This window comes from Bos indicus, chromosome 3, assembly GCF_029378745.1.
Source record: "Bos indicus isolate NIAB-ARS_2022 breed Sahiwal x Tharparkar chromosome 3, NIAB-ARS_B.indTharparkar_mat_pri_1.0, whole genome shotgun sequence".
NCBI lineage: Eukaryota > Metazoa > Chordata > Mammalia > Artiodactyla > Bovidae > Bos > Bos indicus.
In genome coordinates, this window is record NC_091762.1 from 51,235,923 (window position 1) to 51,256,268 (window position 20,346).

Consider the following 20,346-nt stretch of genomic DNA (forward strand, 5'->3'; position numbering starts at 1 on the left):
CTATGATGTGCACTCCTTGATCAGAAGCAGCGCTGTGTAGAATACCATCACAGTGGAGAGGCATTCTGTAATTCCACGGATGATAGTTTTGACAGAAGCATTGCATGCTGGGAAAGCAAGTCCATATCCAGAGTAAGTGTGTATTCCAGTAAGAGCAAAACGTCCCTTCCATTTTGGAACTGGTCCAGTATGATTAACCTGCTACCAGGTAGTAGGTTGATTACCCCCGGGAAGGTGTCATATCAGGGGTGTAGTGTTGATCTCTGTTGCTGGCAGATTGGACACTTAGCAGTGGCAGTAACCAGATCACCTTGGTGAGTAGAAATCCGTGTTGCTGAGCCCATGTATAACCTCATTTCCAGCTACTGTAGCTACTTTGTTCATAAGCTTATTGGGCTTTCTGAGGATAGAGGCTGACTGGTATCCACGGAATGGGTTATCCCATTCAATTGAGTTTTTTTTTTTTTTTAATGACTTAAAATCTTTTATTTCTCTAACTTGAGAGCACCATTTCCCCCTTTCTCTATCAAGCAATGAAAAATATTTGACTCCAAAAATAAAAAGCAAGAAACAAAAAATAAAACAGAACTTTTTAGTGCTTAATAGCAAATAGTATTACAGTTTTCAGAGATGAGCTGAAACTGACCTCGTAGAACAGAGAGCATAGTGGAAGAAGCAGATATTATTATATTCCTTTCATCTAAGTAGGGCAACACTGCAGCTTTTGTGGTTTGTCCAGCCCAGAAGGGAAGAATGAGAATGCTCTTGCCACAAGAAATTTTGGACCACACTTTCCTTAGAGCCTAAATCAGAATCTTTCAACTGATTTTTAAAAATCCTCTGCTGAGGTCACCCTTTGGCAAGCATTCACGTGGGAAGCAGCATCTTCACAGTTTTAGCATATTCAGAAAGATATGTCTCCATACATCTTCCCCAATTTCTTTGTCACCAGTTTTCCCTTTCTTTACATTGAACCAAGGCATGTCCAGCATTTCCAGTTCATTCACCATGGGCCACCCTTTGGTCCATATTCCAACCAAATTAATGCTAAACCCCCAACTCATAGCACTAAATGCAGAATCTCCAGTGAGTCAGTACTAAGTACTGATCCCAGTAAAAGCTTTTTGCTCAATAATGCATATGAATGTAATTGAATAGTTCTAGTTGCTATATACAAAAATTGATAATGAGATGAAATTGGCTTAGTGAAGTTAGGTTTATTTTGAATACTCTCTTAAAGTGTATCACTGCTTGTATAATTTTCATTAACATGTTTGTTCTAATAAACATGGAATTAAAACTTCTTTAATCTCAGTACAAAAGGAAAAGAAAACACCTGCCTGGGCCAGGTGGCAAAATCGTAAAAATGCTTCTACTACAATTTAGTATAAGCTGTAACGTAAAATACAGGTATACCTCAGATTGTGGGTGCAATTCCAGGCCACTGCAATAAAGCAAATATCACAAAAAGTGAGTCACACAAATTATTTGGTTTTCCAGTGCATATAAAAGTTAGGTTTATACTGTATTGTAGCCTATGAAGTATGCAGTAGCACTATGTCTAAGAAAAACAATGTACACACATTAATTAAAAGATATTTATTGCCAAAAATGCTAAACCATCATCTAAGCCTTCAGTGAGTAAGCTTTTTGTTGGTGAAAGGTCTTGCCTTGATGTTGATGGCTACTGACTTATCAGGGTGGTGGTTACTGAAGATTGACAATTTATATTTTTAAAAAGGCAAAGTGAAGTTTGTTACAGCGATTTTGATTCCTTTCGTGAAAAATTACTCTGTATCATGCAGTGCTGTTTGATAACATTTTGCCCACAGTAGAACTTCTTTCACAGTTGGGGTCAATACTCTCCAACCCTGCCAGCGCTTTATTAAGTGAGCATGTGTAATATTCTCAGTCCTTTGTTGTCATTTCAGTAATCCACATGCATTGTCACCAGAAGTAGATTCCATCTCAAGAAAGCATTTTCTTTGCTTATCCATGAAAAGGAACTCCTTGTGCAACTTTTACCATGAGTTTGCAGCAAGTCAGTCACATCTTTAGGCTCCACTTCTAACTCTAGTTCTCTTGCTCTTTTTGTTACATCTGTGCTTACTTCTTCCACTGGTCTTGAACACCTCCAAGTCATCCATGAAGGTTAGAATCAGCTTCTTCAGTTAATGTTGATATTTTGACTTTTCCCCATGAATCATGAATTTTCTTAATAGCACCTAGAATGGTTAATCTTTTCCACAAGGTTTTCAGTTTACTTTTCACAGATCCATCTGAGGAATGGCTCTTTTTTGACAGCTATAGCCTTACAAAATGTATTTCTTAAATAATAAGACTTGAAAGTCAGGATTATTCCTTGATCCTTGGGCTGCAGAATGGATATTGTGTTAGGAGGCATGAAAACAACATTAATCTCATTTTACATTTCCAACAGAGTTTTTGGGTGACCAGGTGCACTGTCAGTGAACAGTAATATTTTGAAAGGAATCTTTCTGAGCATTAGGTTTCAACAGTGGGGCTTACAGTGGTAAGCCATGTCATAAACAAATGTGCTATCATCAAGGCTATGTCATTGATTTTTAGAGAGCATAGACAGATTTAGCTTAATTCTGAAGGGTCCTAAGATTTTCAGAATGGTAAATGAGCACTGGCTTTGACTTCAAGCCTCTAGCTTCATTAGCCCCTAACAAGAAAATCAGCCTGTTCTTTGAAACTTTGAAGCCAAGCATTGACTTCTCTTCTAGCTATGAAAGCTTTAGGTGGTACCTTCTTCCGATAGGAGGCTGTTTCATCTACATAAAAAATCTATTGTTTAATGTCGTCACCTTCATTAATGATCTTACCAAAATCTTCTGGATAAGTTGCTGCAGTTTCTACATTAGAACTTGCTGCTTCAAGTTGCACATTTATTTTATGGAGATGGCTTCTTTCTTTAAATATCATAAATCAATCTCTTTTTAACTTCAAACTTTTCTTCTGCAGCTTCTTCACCTCTTTCTGCCTTCATAGAATTGAAGAAAGTTAGGTCCTTGTTCTGGATAAGAGTTGGGCTTCAAGGAGTGTTGTGGCTGGTTTGATCTTCTATCCAGGCCACTAAAACTATTTCCATTATCAGCAGTAAGGCTTTTGCACATTTTTACCACTTACATGTTCAGTGGAGTAGCACTTTTAATTTCCTTCAAGAACTTTTTCTTTGTCCCAACTTGGCTGTTTGGGACAAGACCCCTAGTTTTTGGCTTATCTTGGCTTGCGACAGGCCTTCCTCACTAAGCTTGATCATTCCTAGCTTTCAGTTTAGAATGAGAGATATGCAGAACTTCCTTTCTCTTGAACACTTAGAGGCCATTGTGGGTTATCATATGGCCTGATTTCAACAGTATTGTATCTCAGGGAATAAAGAGGCACAAGGAAAAGGGGAGAAATGCGGGGAATGGCTGGCTGGTCAGTGGAGCTGTCAGAATACACACAACATTTATCAGTTAAGTTCACCATCTTAAATGGGTGTGTGGTTCATGGCACCTGAAAACAACTGTGATTGTTTTCAACAACAGCAGAGCTCACTGATCACAAGCCAAAAATAATAATAATGAAAAAGTTTGAAATATTGTGAGAACTACCAAAATATGACACAGTGACTTGAAGTGAGCAATTGTTGTTGTAAAAAACAGCACCAATAAACTTGGTTTGAAGTAGGGTTGCCATAGACCTTCAATTTGTTTAAAAAAAAAACAATCTTCAAAGTGCAATAAAGTGAGGAGCAATAAAATAAGGTATGCCTATATTAAATAATACCCACTACACACTGTAATTAATAGTTAGATGGTCATATATGTAAGACTATTGCAGTAGTTCAAAGAAAGGTGAGAGCATAAATAAAAACAATGACTGTGAAGGTGGAAAGGAGCAGACAAATTCAAGAGGTAGCTGGAAGAAAAACTAAGATGTGGTGATTGATTTGGTATGGGTTGAGTTTAATCATAGTGGAAGTTTTTACTTGGATGGTTGTTAGATGATGGGATCCTTAGCATATAAGGAGGAAAAGATAAGGAGTCCAGTTTTGAAAGGTTGAATGTGAGGTGAGTGTGAGGCTAAACAGACGAAGAAAACCAGTAGGAAGTTGTTAATATGAATCTTTAGTTTATTAGAAAGATCAGGGTGAGAATACGGACTTGAGAGTCATCACTCTTTATATATCTGTATATCTGTCGATTTCTGTCTATATTTATTGTCCTTCAGTTCTGGTCATTCACTCAGTCGTGTCCGACTCTTTGCGACCCCATGAATCGCAGCACGCCAGGCCTCCCTGTCCATCACCAACTCCCGGAGTTCACTCAGACTCATGTCCATCGAGTCGGTGATGCCATCCAGCCATCTCATCCTCTGTCATCCCCTTCTCCTCCTGCCCCCAATCCCTCCCAGCATCAGAGTCTTTTCCAATGAGTCAACTCTTCGCATGAGGTGGCCAAAGTACTGGAGTTTCAGCTTTAGCATCATTCCTTCCAAAGAAATCCCAGGGCTGATCTCCTTCAGAATGGACTGGTTGGATCTCCTTGCAGTCCAAGGGACTCTCAAGAGTCTTCTCCAACCCCACAGTTCAAAAGCATCAATTCTTTGGCGCTCAGCTTTCTTCACAGTCCAACTCTCACATCCATATATGACCACTGGAGTTCCATTATTGTATGTTCCTCTCCCTCTCCACCCCAGCCACCACCTTTTTTTTTTTTTTAAACTATTTTGCAGGTCCTTCCTTGGTGATCTCATCCATTGTCTATATAGAATTAAATAGAGTAAAAATCTGATATACATTGTATCTGATACTGTCTTTGTATGGACTGTATTAGACAATGGATGAAATCACATAGGAGGAATCTACAAAATAAGAAAATTAACAGAAAGATTGAGAGAAAACACAGAATATAGAAACCCTGAGGCCTACTGATTGATACACACATATATATACACATAAACACATAGACATATCTATAATGAAGTAGTAGAACTGACAGAGCAGACAGAGAAGATATAAGGTAAAACCATGAAAGAGTAACACCTCGGAATCTGGGGGAGGAGAAATTTTTAATGAGTGGTCAGTTGTTTTAAATTCCATAGACTATCTGGTGAAACTAAGAGCTGAACAAAAGGGCTTTTCATTGAGTTTTTATATTGTTATTGGATATTAATACTGTTAGTGATTAGAGTAGTTTCATCAAAGGATGAAGGCTAAAATTAGTTTGTAGTGGATTGAGGAACAGCTGGAGAGAAGAGAAATAACATGTACACTGTAGAAAGAATCCCTTGAACAACAGAGGATGATTAGAAGTTTTGTAAATTTTATTGCTAAAAATTTGTTCCCAATATTGCTAGTCTTTTTTTTTTTTTTTTTAAACACTTGGTTGGATGGGTTGGTTTACACCAGATCAGTGGTTCCATTCTCATATTGGCCATTTGGGTTTGATGTGTTCCTTGGGCCCTCCTAATAAAGTTTTAACAAGTAAGCCTGAATTACTGTTGTCAGAGCTTTAGATTAAAGGCAAAAGATTCTAGTATTACTCATAAAATAACTATGATCTAATTAAACAAAAATCATGGCACCTGCATTTTGGATGCAGCCATTCTAAAACTGTCATTTTTCTGTTTGGTAAGGTAAGTATTTGCTAAGGTGGTATACCTATTGCAGATCTATTTCTTATATTGAAATACTGTTTTAATAGCATCCGAAAGTTACTGGGAGAAATAAAACTGAGTTTAAAAGTTCTCATTTGCCCAGTAGGTGAACTGTGCATTTTTAAAACATAACTTTTTGAGTAATGGGCAAGGGAGTACTGTATATTTTAATTAAGTATTTAATAGTTTTTAAATAGTTTTAATTTGCTATTTGTTTTGTTCCTAATATATTAGAGTAAAAAGACCCATTCTTTACTTATGTTAGTTCAGTAGAAGATTTTCTCTGTGACTCTTATTTTGGAATTTTGAGTTGTCACTGTTTTTTAATCATGTAGTAATTACTACGTGAATTAAATGTGAAGCGATAGTTTATTTTAGGAAGTCTTTTATAGTGGTAAATTAGATGTCTTTTTCCTTTTTTGAACATCTTTGTGTACAAACTAGTTTGAAAGGGGAATTCTTAAATAGCTACATTGGTGTAAAGTAGGAAAGGAGATGGAAGAGTTTCATCCTTTCATGGTTAATTTCTTTATGCAGCATCATTGCTTCTAACAATCTTTTTCATGAATATATTTAAAGAGATCAGTACATTTTTAACAGCAAATACATTTTTGTTCTTTTGGGATTTAGGATGGTTTACGTTATTATAGATGCCTTATTTTTATTCCTATTAAGTTAAAATAGAATTTTCAGTAAATGTCTGTAGTCTATATCAGTGCTGTCTAATATCAATATAATGTGAGCCACATATGCCTTTTAAAGTGCCATAATAAAAGGAATAACTAACAATGAAATTAATAAATAATAAATTTTATTTGATTAAATCAGTATTTTAACTCAGTACATTTGAAATGTTATTTCAACATACAATCAGTATTAAAATTAATGAGATATTTTGTCTTTTTATTTCACATTAAGCCTTCAAAATCCAGTTTGTATTTTATACTTACAACCTTTCTTAATTTGACTAGCCACATTTCAAGTGCTCAGTAACCATATATGACTGGTGGTTATGGTGTTGTTCAGTTCAGGTCTATAGAGCTGGAACAGATTCTTAGCATCTGGATGGACGGATAGATAAAAGAAGATATTTATCTTCTACGAATTGGATTCAATTATAAACACCTGATAATGTGATCATCATTATAGATATCAAACCTGGAATTTTTTATTTTCTGGAAAGGAGATAAGCTGGAAATACTAGGTGGATGGAACTTTTACAGTCTGGTTACCCTCAATAGCTGTATTGTGTAATTGCACTTATTTTTAATATATATACATGTTCAAACTTCTGAAAAATTTCAGTGTATGTCTATAACTTGTAGCATAAATGCAGTTCCAACTACAATGAAGATTTTGTGCTACAGCTGGAGAAGGAATTGGTCCAAGCCCGACTGAGTGAAGCTGAGTCTCAGTGTGCACTGAAGGAAATGCAGGATAAAGTTCTGGATATAGAAAAGGTAAGAACAACATGAAGGCTGTCATTCCCAAACTGGAGGGGACGTATGATAGATATTTAAGTGCTTATTGAGTGGTGAAATTTGGCATGGTTTTTTGCACATTAAAAATCTTACATGGTTATAAGAGAGGAAAGGAAAAAATACATGATTCCTATTTAATTTTTGTTGTTACCATACTGGTCAAAGCCCCATATTTTGGGTAAAAATAGAGATTAAAGTCCTTTTAGAGGGAAACAACCAGGATAATTTTGATATGAATGATATTTAATTATTGGAGAAAAGAAACTTAAGGAATAGAGATTAACTGTTGTCAAGATAAGTAGTACTTAACAGCCTTTAGAGTCACCCAACTATAGCTGACACAGTATCTCTCAGACTGCTGCTGCTGCTGCTAAGTCACTTCAGTCATGTCCGACTCTGTGTGACCCCATAGATGGCAGCCCCCAGGCTCCTCTGTCCACAGGATTCTCTAGGCAAGAATACTGGAGTGGGTTGCCATTTCCTTAAAATCCTGGGGCAATTGGGATATGAACTATAAAAGTCTACAACGTAGTAATATTACATCTTGGCCATTGACTGAATACTAACCCTTTTTTTTTAGTATATAAAATATGCTGAAAACATTCCTCTTAAGCACATTTCAGTTAATGTAATTAAACAGAAGGCAGCAATTTCCTTCTAGAAGAATTAGATTTAGCTCTGAAAAATTTGCCATATATTTGTTAAACTAATGTATGGAATACTTTTGGGTTAGTGTAGACCACAGTGTATTTTTGAATTTAAAACCTGTGCTAAACATGAGTAAAAAGAACTAAAATCATAACCACATTCATAGTTCTTTTAAAAATGAATATTACCATTTTTATCCCAACAGTATATAAATATATCACTTGCTTTTCTCCCAATTCAAGGTAAATTTTAAAAAATCCACTATGAAATTTGCATCCTCAGCACAAAATACACAAATATTCATTTTTTTTTTAGTTTTTATTTTATTTTTTAACTTTACCTGTGATGGATTCATTTTGATATTTGGCAAAACTAATACAATTATGTAAAGTTTAAAAATAAAATAAAATTACAATATTGTATTGGTTTTGCCATATATCAACATGAATCCACCACAGATATACATGTGTTCCCCATCCTGAACCCTCCTCCCTCCTCCCTCCCCATACCATCCCTCTGGGTCGTCCCAGTGCACCAGCCCCAAGCATCCAGTATCGTGCATTGAACCTGGACTGGCAACTCGTTTCATACATGATATTATACATGTTTCAATGCCATTCTCCCAAATTATCCCACCCTCTCACTCTCCCACAGAGTCCAAAAGACTGTTCTATACATTAGTATCTCTTTTGCTGTCTCATATATGGGGTTATCATTACCATCTGTCTAAATTCCATATATATGCGTTAGTATACTGTATTGGTGTTTTTCTTTCTGGCTTACTTCACTCTGTATAATAGGCTCCAGTTTTATCCACATCATTAGAACTGATTCAAATGTATTCTTTTTAATGGCTGAATAATACTCCATTGTGTATATGTACCACAGCTTTCTGTCTTGTTTTTCTTGTAAAAGTAAATTTGTTTAAAGAAAGAAATTAACCATTGTTTTCAAATATTATAATAGTTTTATCTGCAACAGTGTAGAAATAGACTAGTTAAATAAATACGTAAGCATTTCAGGTTAATTTTCATCTGAGTATAACTGTTACAGCTTTCTAAGCTACAGAAAACCATCACAGTTTATATAGGAAGATTTTAGCTGGAGATGTACTTAAAGAAGTTAACTTACCTCTTTTGAAGGTTATTAAAGTACAGATGAGTAGTGGAAATAGAAACACTTTTAGGTTTCTCATAACCTCAGACTTGAGAGTCTGTGTTCCAAATCACAAATTCTGAATCTCTGTTTTCTCATCTATAAAATCATAGATGATTTGGGTTCTGTGTTGCATTTGTTTCTTTTACCCTTAGGTAGTATCTAGCCGTTGATTGAGAATCTCATAAACAATGGACATGAAAGAGCCTCAAATTCTTAACTGTTTCTTAATGAAATAGAACAGGGTATAACTACAGTTAATAGTGGAATAATTGTGCTAGAAATCTACTTGCTATTTTTATATTATCTTTGGAAAACTTTTTCTCCTATTTGTTGAGAAAAAAGCCAAAAAAAATTTAAAATGCCTAATGGGGAGTATTCTGGGCTCCATGATTTAGTTAAGAGTCTGGATCTTTCTCTTTTGAATATTTGGAAGAAGGAAATGTTCTTGGGTCCAATTTAAAAATAGATTTTTAAAGTAGCTTTGTTGGTATTCATGCATCCTATGGTTAATCTGGGGAGGCCTTACAAATAGCTGTGAAAAGAAGAGAGGTGAAAAGCAAAGGAGAAAAGGAAAGATATAAACATCTGAATGCAGAGTTCCAAAGAATAGCAAGAAGAGATAAGAAAGCCTTCTTCAGCAATCAATGCAAAGAAATAGAGGAAAACAACAGAATGGGAAAGACTAGGGATCTCTTCAAGAAAATCAGAGATACCAAAGGAACATTTCATGCAAAGATGGGCTCGATAAAAGACAGAAATGGTATGGACCTAACAGAAGCAGAAGATATTAAGAAGAGATGGCAAGAATACACAGAAGAACTGTACAAAAAAGATCTTCACGACCCAGATAATCACGATGGTGTGATCACTGACCTAGAGCCAGACATCCTGGAATGTGAAGTCAAGTGGACCTTAGGAAGCATCACTATGAACGAAGCTAGTGGAGGTGATGGAATTCCAGTAGAGCTATTTCAAATCCTAAAAGATGATGCTATGAAAGTGCTGCACTCAATATGCCAGCAAATTTGGAAAACTCAGCAGTGGCCACAGGACTGGAAAAGGTCAGTTTTCATTCTAATCCCAAAGAAAGGCAGTGCCAAAGAAGCATTGAGCATTCTTTGGCATGCTCAAACTACCGCACAATTGCACTCATCTCACTTGCTAGTAAAGTAATGCTCAAAATTCTCCAAGCCAGGCTTCAGCAATATGTGAACCGTGAACTTCGTGATGTTCACGCTGGTTTTAGAAAAGGTAGAGGAACCAGAGATCAAATTGCCAACATCCGCTGGATCATGGAAAAAGCAAGAGAGTTCCAGAAAAACATCTATTTCTGCTTTATTGACTATGCCAAAGCCTTTGACTGTGTGGATCACAATAAACTGTGGAAAATTCTGAAAGAGATGGGAATACCAGACCACCTGACCTGCCTCTTGAGAAACCTGTATGCAGGTCAGGAAGCAACAGTTAGAACTGGACATGGAACAACAGACTGGTTCCAAATAGGAAAAGGAGTTCGTCAAGGCTGTATATTGTCACCCTGTTTATTTAACTTACATGCGGAGTACCTCATGAGAAACACTGGACTGGAAGAAACACAAGCTGGAATCAAGATTGCCGGGAGAAATATCAATAACCTCAGCTATGCAGATGACACCACCCTTATGGCAGTAAGTGAAGAGGAACTCAAAAGCCTCTTGATGAAAGTGAAAGTGGAGAGTGAAAAAGTTGGCTTAAAGCTCAACATTCAGAAAACGAAGATCATGGCATCCGGTCCCATCACTTCATGGGAAATAGATGGGGAAACAGTGTCAGACTTTATTTTTCTGGGCTCCAAAATCACTACAGATAGTGACTGCAGCCATGAAATTAAAAGACGCTTACTCCTTGGAAGGAAAGTTATGACCAACCTAGATAGCATATTCAAAGGCAGAGACATTACTTTGCCAACAAAGGTTCGTCTAGTCAAGGCTATGGTTTTTCCTGTGGTCATGTATAGATGTGAGAGTTGGACTGTGAAGAAGGCTGAGCACCGAAGAACTGATGCTTTTGAACTGTGGTGTTGGAGAAGACTCTTGAGAGTCCCTTGGACTGCAAGGAGATCCAACCAGTCCATTCTGAAGGAGATCAGCCCTGGAATTTCTTTGGAAGGAATGATGCTAAAGCTGAAACTCCAGTACTTTGGCCACCTCATGTGAAGAGTTGACTCATTGGAAAAGACTCTGATGCTGGGAGGGACTGGGGGCAAGAACAGAAGGGGATGACAGAGGATGAGATGGCTGGATGGCATCACTGACTCGATGGACATGAGTCTGAGTGAACTCCGGGAGTTGGTGATGGACAGGGAGGCCTGGCGTGCTGCAATTCATGGGGTCGCAAAGAGTCAGACACAACTGAGCAACTGATCTGATCTCTGATGGTTAATTTCTTCATGCAAGATAGTTATTCTTAAAATACATATACAGTAAATTTCTGGATTTCAGTTGAGAAAATATTTAAAATCCATCACAAAAAATGTGTAGTTGGCAAGAATAACTTTATTCAGCCATCTCTGTGGGCTAACATGTTAATGAAATATTTCAGAGATAGAAAATTTTGTAGACTTGGAACTTAGTTTACTCAAGGAACTTTTATTAGAGCCTAATTTAGAATTCTTTGGTCATTCCTGAGAGCAGTTTAATACGGCAACCCTATATCCGAAGATGGGTCTTTCAGGACCCATCTTGTACCCTTGAAGGAAATACTTAGATTACCTTAGAACTAATTTCTTGAGTATTGATTAGTCACAGTAGTGACTAATGTACAAATATTTTATACTCCTTTTCCAAAGTGGTGTGTTGAAAAAATAAAACAAAATTTGAACTGCTCTCTTCCATAAATCCTTAAAATATAAATGATGTTCATGCTTTGTTTGAAGTCCTGATCAGAGGTTAGTATGTTTATTGCCATGTTGAAAAACATTTTTAATCTTGTTGCTCCATAATTCTGATTAGTGTTTTATTAAAACAGAATTAGATTCTCAGTGTCCTTAAAATTAAAGACAGTTCCTTCCTGGTGGGAATGTGAAACATGCAACTGCTTTTGAAAAGTTTGCCAGTTTCTTAAAAATTAAATGTAGAATTACCATATGATCTAGCATTTCTGCTCTTTCATATATACTCAGGAGAGTTAAAAACATATATCTACACAAAAACTTTTACATAAATGTCCATAGCAGCGTTACTCATAGTAACCTCAAAGTGGAAACAACTCATATTTCCATCAACTGATGAATGTATAAATAAAATGTCGTATATCTGTACATTGAAATTATTATTTGGCAATTTTAAAAAAAGATGAAATTTGAAAACATGCTGAGTGAAAGAAGCTAGTCATAAAAGGCCATAAATTGTATGATTGCATTTGTATGAAATATTCAAAATAGGCAAGATCGTAGAGACATACGTTAGTGATTGTCAGGGCCTGGGGGTGTAGAAAACATAGAGTAACTGCAAATGGGCATAGGGTTTCTTGGGGGTGATTAAAATGTACTGAAATTAGTTTGTGATGCTGGTTGCATAACCCTGTGAATACTCTTAAAAACGGCTGACTAATAAGTTTCATAGTTTGTGGATTATATCTCAATAAGATTGTATCAAATTAAGCACAATTACATATGAGATAAAATAGCTCTTGTTATTTTGCTGTATTATTGTATATGCTATATTTTATTCTTTAAATTAAAAAAAAATCCCCAATTCTCTCTTGCATTAGAGAAACAACTCCTTTCCTGATGAGAATAACATTGCAAGACTTCAGGAAGAACTCATTGCTGTGAAACTGAGAGAAGCAGAAGCTATTATGGGTTTGAAAGAGCTTAGACAACAAGTCAAGGATTTGGAGGAACACTGGCAGGTATATGAGTATATTTTGTGTGCCTTTTTTAAAAAAAATGTAAAACCTGAATATCCATTTTGTATAAATTTGAAGTAGTTAACGACCAACACTAGGGTTTGAGTTTAAAGTGAGAAAGACTCTATTAGGTACAAAACTGAGAGCATTTAGAAATTGAAAGTACTTTTAAGCTTTTTTTCTCTTTGATTTTTAGAATTAAGTAAAATGTAAAATAGAGACCAAGTCATATTTTTGTTGTCTTATTATACCATTGTGATTTATGTTAACTTTTTCTAAAGAACTAAGAGAAAATATTTTTTATATTATACTTATTTCTTCTGTTGTTAATTCATTGGTCATTATGAAACATCAGAAGGGTGTGTGGCATCAACATAAATTTATGAATTTGTAACTTCTTTTGAAAATGGTTTTATCACAAAATAAAATAGACATTTAGTTGGTTATATGCCACAAATTTATTCACATATGAGGGAAACTACTGATAAGTAGCAAAAAAAAAAAAGAAAAATAGAATCTATAAGACAGAAGGGAAAACAGAAAGGAAAAAAACTACGTATTATTTCAGAAAGTGATCTTGGTATGAATTGGGGTGGGGAATATATCTAGCAAAGTTCTTTACATTGCCATGGCTTTTTTTTTTTTTTTTTAAAGAAATATCAGACAGCAATAAACTGGAAATTAATTAAAAACAAATGAAAGAATTTTTTGAGAACAGTGTTCTTAATTTCTGCTATTGTTTCCCTAATTCATGAATGGTTCCATTTCCCCCTTTTCCTGGGATTTCATTAAAAAATAATGTAAAAATCTCTCAGGGAAAAATGAGGATAAAAATTATATTTTTTACAATAATTAATCTACAGAATAAAAACATGTTTGAACTGTATCTGAGTTTATACTCCAAATCTGCCACTTACTGGCTGTGGGACCTTTCTGGAGTTACTTAATCACAATTTCCATTTTCTTTTCTGTACAGTGAAAATAATAGCGTTTAACTTTTAAGATTTTCTGGGAATTAAATAAAATGACACATATAAAGTGGGTTATACAGCACTGGGCCTGAAATAAGTGCTCAGTTAATTTGGCTTTTATTTATAAATATATATATATATTTATAAATATATAAAAGTATATATTATATAATATTATATATTATATATATATAAGTATATATGTTTATATATATATAAAAGTATATATAGTACTGGGAATATTTGTTGCAATAAAATGTTTTTTTTTTTAATTTTAGCGCCACTTAGCTCGTACTACTGGGAGATGGAAAGACCCACCTAAGAAAAATGCCATGATTGAGTTACAAGATGAACTGATGACCATCCGACTTAGAGAAGCTGAAACACAAGCAGAAATAAGAGAAATAAAACAGAGGATGATGGAAATGGAAACACAGGTAGCCTGATAACTTTAAAAATTATTGTTAACCCATCAAAAGTTTATGTACAAATTGTATCATCCTTACAGTAGAGCTAAAAGGTGGACATATGAAACTATCTCATCTACAATTTTCTATCCCAAATGAAAAGGACTAAAATGTAATACTATATATATATATATTTTTTGGCCATGCTATGTGGCATGCAGGATCTTAGTTTCCCAACCAGGGTTTGAATCTGTGCCCCCTGCACTGGAAGTGCAGGGGCAATTTTGACCACTGAACCACTAGGAAAGTCCCAAAACCCATATTCCTTGATGGCAGAGATTTAGTGTCTTCTTTAACTCTTTCAGCAAAGTTGAAGCAAGTCGTAAAACTCTATTTGACTTTGTTTCCTTATTGCAAACCTAAAAGGGAATATTCAGGTTGAGCAAAATTTCTTAACACAACTTAACATTTGGGGCCAGATAATTTTTTATTGTGAGACTGGCCTGTGCATTGTAGCACGTTTAGCAGCATCTCTGGCCCCTAACTACTACCACATCCCTCTACCCTCTATTCAGAAGCACCACACCCCCACCTCCCTATGATGGCTGAAAACATCTCCACACAGATGTCAAATGTCCCCAGGGAGGCCAAATTGCCCCTGCTTGACAACCACTGATACAGAATGTAATGTGAAGGATGCTTCCTAAAATTGTGTAATGTGGTGACTCTGAGCAGTCAGTTCCAAAGTTATACTTCTCTTGTCCCCTGTTTCTCTAGTAAATACTATCTCAGATATTCTTGACGTAAAACCTACAAAGTCCTTTTTATGACACCCATTTGCATTATAAAACTACATTTGGGATATTTGGTTTTTATGTGGTACATCTATTCTCTGTAATGTTATTTGGTTTTCAGAATACTTTTTCAGTCAGTAGGGGGCATAGTTAACTCATATATCATTCTATACACGTAAATGTAAAATCATCATCCCAACTTGAATGTGATAACACAGATATGTAAATCCTTTAGAATAAGTATATCTTATTTTACATTGTTCACAGAGTTATTTCATGTGTTTTTCTTTGTAGTTAAAAATAATAGTAAGATTATAAAAAGTAGAAATCTGGCTTTATGATGGGCACTTTTACTCTTATGATCAGATTTTATCTCAATATAAATATTAAATATGCAGCCACAACTTTTTAGCCAGTGTTCAGGATTTATTTCAGAGTAACTATAGGTAAATGAGTCAAACTCAACAAATGTAGTTTTTCGAACTTATGAATACAAAGCAGTGTGTAGCCATCAAAGATCTTATACTTGAAAAATCAGTCATGCACAAACTGTATTTAAATTCACTATATAAGATGAATGTTAACTAAATTTACTGTGGTAATCATTTCACAATATATGTAAATCAAGTTATGCTGTACATGTTAGACTTATACAATGCTGTATGTTCACTTCAGTTGCTCAGTCATGTCTGACTCTTTGCAACCCCATGAATCGCAGCACGCCAGGCCTCCCGTTCCATCACCAACTTCCAGAGTCCACCCAAACCCATGTCCATTGAGTTGGTGATGCCATCCAACCTTCTCATCCTCTGTTGTCGCCTTCTCCTCCTGCCTTCAATCTTTCCCAGCATCAGGGTCTTTTCAAATGAGTCAGCTCTTTGCATCAGGTGACCAAAGTATTGGAGTTTCAGCTTCAACATCAATCCTTCCAATGAACACCCAGGACTGATCTCCTTTAGGATGGACTGGTTGGATCTCCTTGCAGTCCAAGGGACTCTCAAGAGTCTTCTCCAACACCACAGTTCAAAAGCATCAGTTCTTCGGCGCTCAGCTTTCTTTCTGGTCCAACTCTCACATCTATACATGACCCGGGAAGAACCATAGCCTTGACTAGATGGACCTCTGTTGACAAAGTAATGTCTCTGCTTTTGAATATGCTATCTAGGTTGGTCATAACTTTCCTTCCAAGGAGTAAGCGTCTTTTAATTTCATGACTGTAATCACCATCTGCAGTGATTTTGGAGTCCAAAAAAATAAAGTCAGCCACTGTTTCCACTGTTTCCCCATCTATCTGCCATGAAGTGATGGGATTGGATGCCATGATCTTAGTTTTCTGAATGTTGAGCTTTAAGCCAACTTTTTCACTCTTCTCTTTCACTTTCATCAAGAGGCTCTTTAGTTCTTCGCTTTCTGCCATAAGGGTGGTGTCATCTGCATATCTGAGGTTATTGATATTTCTCCCGGCAATCTTAATTCCAGCTTGTGCTTTCTCCAGCCCAGCGTTTCTCATGATGTACTCTGCATAGAATTTAAATAAGCAGGGTGACAATATATAGCCTTGACGTACTCCTTTTCCTATTTGGAACCAGTCTGTTGTTCCATGTCCAGTTCTAACTGTTGCTTCCTGACCTGCATACAGATTTCTCAAGAGGCAGATCAGGTGGTCTGGTATTCCCATCTCTTTCAGAATTTTCCACAGTTTATTGTGATCCACACAGTCACAGGCTTTGGCATAGTCAATAAAACAGAAATAGATGCTTTTCTGAAACTCTCTTGCTTTTTCGATGATCCAGTGGATGTTGGCAGTTTGATCTCTGGTTCCTCTGCTTTTCAGCCAGCTTGAACATCTGGAAGTTCACGGTTCACGTATTGCTGAGGCCTGGCTTGCAGAATTTTGAACATTACGTTACTAACGTGTGAGATGAGTGCAATTGTGTGGTAGTTTGAACATTCTTGGCATTGCCTTTCTTTGGGATTGGAATGAAAACTGACCTTTTCCAGTCCTGTGGCCACTGCTGAGTTTTCCAAATGTGCTGGCATATTGAGTGCAGCACTTTCACAGCATCATCTTTTAGGATTTGAAATAGCTCAACTGGAATTCCATCACCTCCACTGGCTTTGTTAGTAGTGATGTTTTCTAAGGCCCACTTGACTTCACATTCCAGGATGTCTGGCTCTAGGTGAGTGTGAGTGATCACACCATCATGATTATCTGGGTCGTGAAGATCTTTTTGTACAGTTCTTCTGTGTATTCTTGCCACCTCTTCTTAATATCTTCTTAATATATTAATATCTTTTAAATATCTTCTGTTAGGTCCATACCATTTCTGTCCTTTATTGAGCTCATCTTTGCATGAAATGTTCCCTTGGTATCTCTAATTTATCAATAAAACTGGAAACACTATATAATTCAGAAATTTGTAATTAGAGAATTAAATACAAATTGCAATGGAGAATAGGACAGGACAATTAATTCCAACTAGGTGGTTTTGGAAAACCTAGAAGAAATTTGGAAAGGAGAAAACCTTCTTAAGGAATTTGTATTTTGCACTATTCCTGACTAATAGATATGGTTCCTAAATGTCAAGGCATGTACTGGTGATGATCCATGATGCTTTCTCATTGCAAAGTGAGAAAAATAAATAAAAATAGTGTGATGTGTTGATTATCTAAAGAATATTGCATTAAACACCCATGTATCCAGCATCCAGATTAAGAAATAGGTCCTTGCTGATACATGTAGCTCCAGTTCCTTCATTTTAATGACTTTTAGAAAAGTGCGCCTGGTAAGTATACCTTAGTTTATGGAGCCACTTTCCTCCTTGTACTGACATTTGCTATTACAGACATTGCTGCCCTGAACATTCTTGCATGTTTCCTTGTGTATATCTCCAATAGGAGTTTCTTTAGTACAGAGGTTCTTATCTGTTTTGTGTGCCATGCACCCCTTTGGGAGCCTGAAACCTATGAACCTCTTTTCAAAATAATATTTTTTAATGCATAAAATAAAATATATAGGGTTGTGAAGAAAACCAGTTATATTGAGGTACAGTTACCAAAATACAAGTTTGTGATATAGAGGGCAGACACAGAAACATACATAACATATTCCCATTGCAGGAATCAGTTTTTTCATAATTTAGATTTTTTTGTACCTGAATTAGATTGTACTGTAATTTTCTTTTGTGGGGAGACTTTTATCTGGTTTTGGCACCAAGGTTATAGTAAGCTTGATAAATGAGTTGGGTTGTATTTAACTTTTTCTATTCTCAGAAGTTTTTTGTAAGATTGAAATTACCTGTTACTTAAATATTTGCTGGAATTCATTCCTTTTCTTTTAACTCCTTTTTTTTTTTTTGGTCATGGGGTAGTTGAGATCTTAGTTCCCCTACCAGGGAATGAAACCCCTGCCCCCTGCAGTGGAAGCAAAGACCACTGAACCACCAGGGAAGTCCCTGGAATTCATTCCTTTAAACAGTCTTGTCTTTTTGTTTTGTGGGCATGTTTAAGCGATACATTTGAAATTCGAATCTTTAGATGAAGTGGACAATTTCCTAGAGAAATACAATTTGACTTGATGTGACTTTTGCTTGTTTTTTCCTTGAGCTTCTGGGACCTGTGAATTTGTGACTGCCATGAAATTTGGAAATTTCTTAGTCATCATTTCATCACATACTTATTATCCCACACTCTCTTCTTCAGGAATTCCAGTCGTACTTACATTAAATTGTTGATGTTGTCCAGCAATTCTTGGTTATTCTTTGCCTTCCCATTATTTTTCCTCATTGTATTTCAGTTTCTGTTGACTGACCTATTTCTCTTGATTTATCACTAAGTTCATTGATTCTTTCCTCCACTTTGTGAGTTATCTGATGAGCCATTGAAGGCATTCTTTACGTCTGTTACTATGCTTTTTACTTCTAGTATTTCCTTTTAATTCTTACAGTTTTCATTTCTTTGCTGGTGTTACCTATCTGATGTTGCATATCTTTCTCCTTTCCCATAGAGCCCTTAATTTAAATTCCCTGTCAGAAAACTTCAATATCTGTGTCATATATGAGGCTGGTTCTGTTGATTGCTTTATCTCTTGGAAGTGTTTGGTTTTTTACCTTTTCCTATGCTTTGTAATCTTTTTTTTTTTAAACTAGATGTGCATCTTGTGTAGGAGAGTAGACTAAAGTAAATGGTTTGTATGCCTGGAAACGGGTACATCTTTCCTTCTACTGGGCCTTTAATGTGGGGGGTTTGAGTTAATACAGTCAGGAGTTGGGCAGGTTTGAGGTTTGTTGTTTCTGTGGTTACCCTCATTGCACCACAGGCTTCAAATTCCTCTAGCAATGTCTTATTTTTAGGTTAGGGGCTGGTTTGCCAGAGGGTTTTCTCACTATCTTTAGGTCTGCCCTTTGCACAGCACTTGAGGAGTTGTCAGTCCCCAGCAGTGTCCCACTGTTACTTTTGTTCCACAAGAAACTGGAAGAGCAGGGAACACGCCTGCCCTGTTGTTCTGAGAAAGCCACAGTCTTTCGCTGCATTAGTGTGTTCCTGTATCTGGGGCATCTGGCCTCCGTGCTCGGGTCCTGTGTGTGTTAGTCGCTCAGTCGTGTCTGACTCTTTGCAACCCCGTGAACTGTAGCCTACCAGGCTCCTCTGTCCATGGAATTCTTTAGGCAAGAATACTGGAGTGGGTTGTTATGCCCTTCTCCAGGGGATTGTCCCAACCCAGGGATCAAACCCAGGTCTCCTACATTGCAGGCAGATTCTTTGCCATCTGAACCATCAGGAACCCTATTCCCAAGCTATAGTCCAGCCCCTTCCCCAGATGCACTTGTTTTCCCAGTGCCCAAGGGACAGCAGTGTTTGTTGTCCTGCTCCAAGCAAATTAACCTTTGGTTCCCTAGAGGAGATAAGCAAGGATTAGTGCCCTTTCCCCCTCCCTGAGGCCTGTACTATGGAGATCTCTTTCTTAAGACTCTCATCCATCTTTTCGGTCTGTTCTGTTGAAGAAAAATGTACAAGAGTTTGTGAACTGTTTTGTCCCCACAGGCTCCACACTTTCTAACCAGCCCATACTTATGCTCCACCAGTTTGATATTTATTCTAGCTGAATTATTCTTAATGGCTTCTAGCAGCATCTGCCATGTCCCTTCTTAGATTTGGGGCTGGTTAGTTATCCTGTGACCTCTCAGTGTGTTCAACAGTAGTCATGAACTTAGAGTTTGGCTGCCCTTATTTTTTTTTAATTGAAAACCAGTGTTCTTTCTGACTCTACATCCTCAATCAGAAATCAAAAGTCTTTATTATGATGTGTTTGAAGTTATTTTATTTTATA

At 36.4% G+C, this 20,346-nt stretch overlaps 1 protein-coding gene across 11 annotated transcripts in view; it reads left to right on the forward strand.

Annotated features, from left to right (window-relative positions):
- Positions 1-20,346, forward strand: part of EVI5 (ecotropic viral integration site 5) — a 234,458-nt gene that overhangs the window by 133,786 nt on the left and 80,326 nt on the right. For 8 of the 11 annotated variants that reach the window (XM_070786098.1, XM_070786103.1, XM_070786100.1 and 5 more), the window contains 3 exons: positions 6,996-7,130; positions 12,708-12,848; positions 14,095-14,253. In XM_070786098.1, coding sequence (XP_070642199.1) covers positions 6,996-7,130; positions 12,708-12,848; positions 14,095-14,253 — 435 coding nt within the window. The remainder of the gene's footprint in view (positions 1-6,995; positions 7,131-12,707; positions 12,849-14,094; positions 14,254-20,346) is intronic. The other 3 variants (XM_070786096.1, XM_070786102.1, XM_070786104.1) reach the window with 1 other exon arrangement.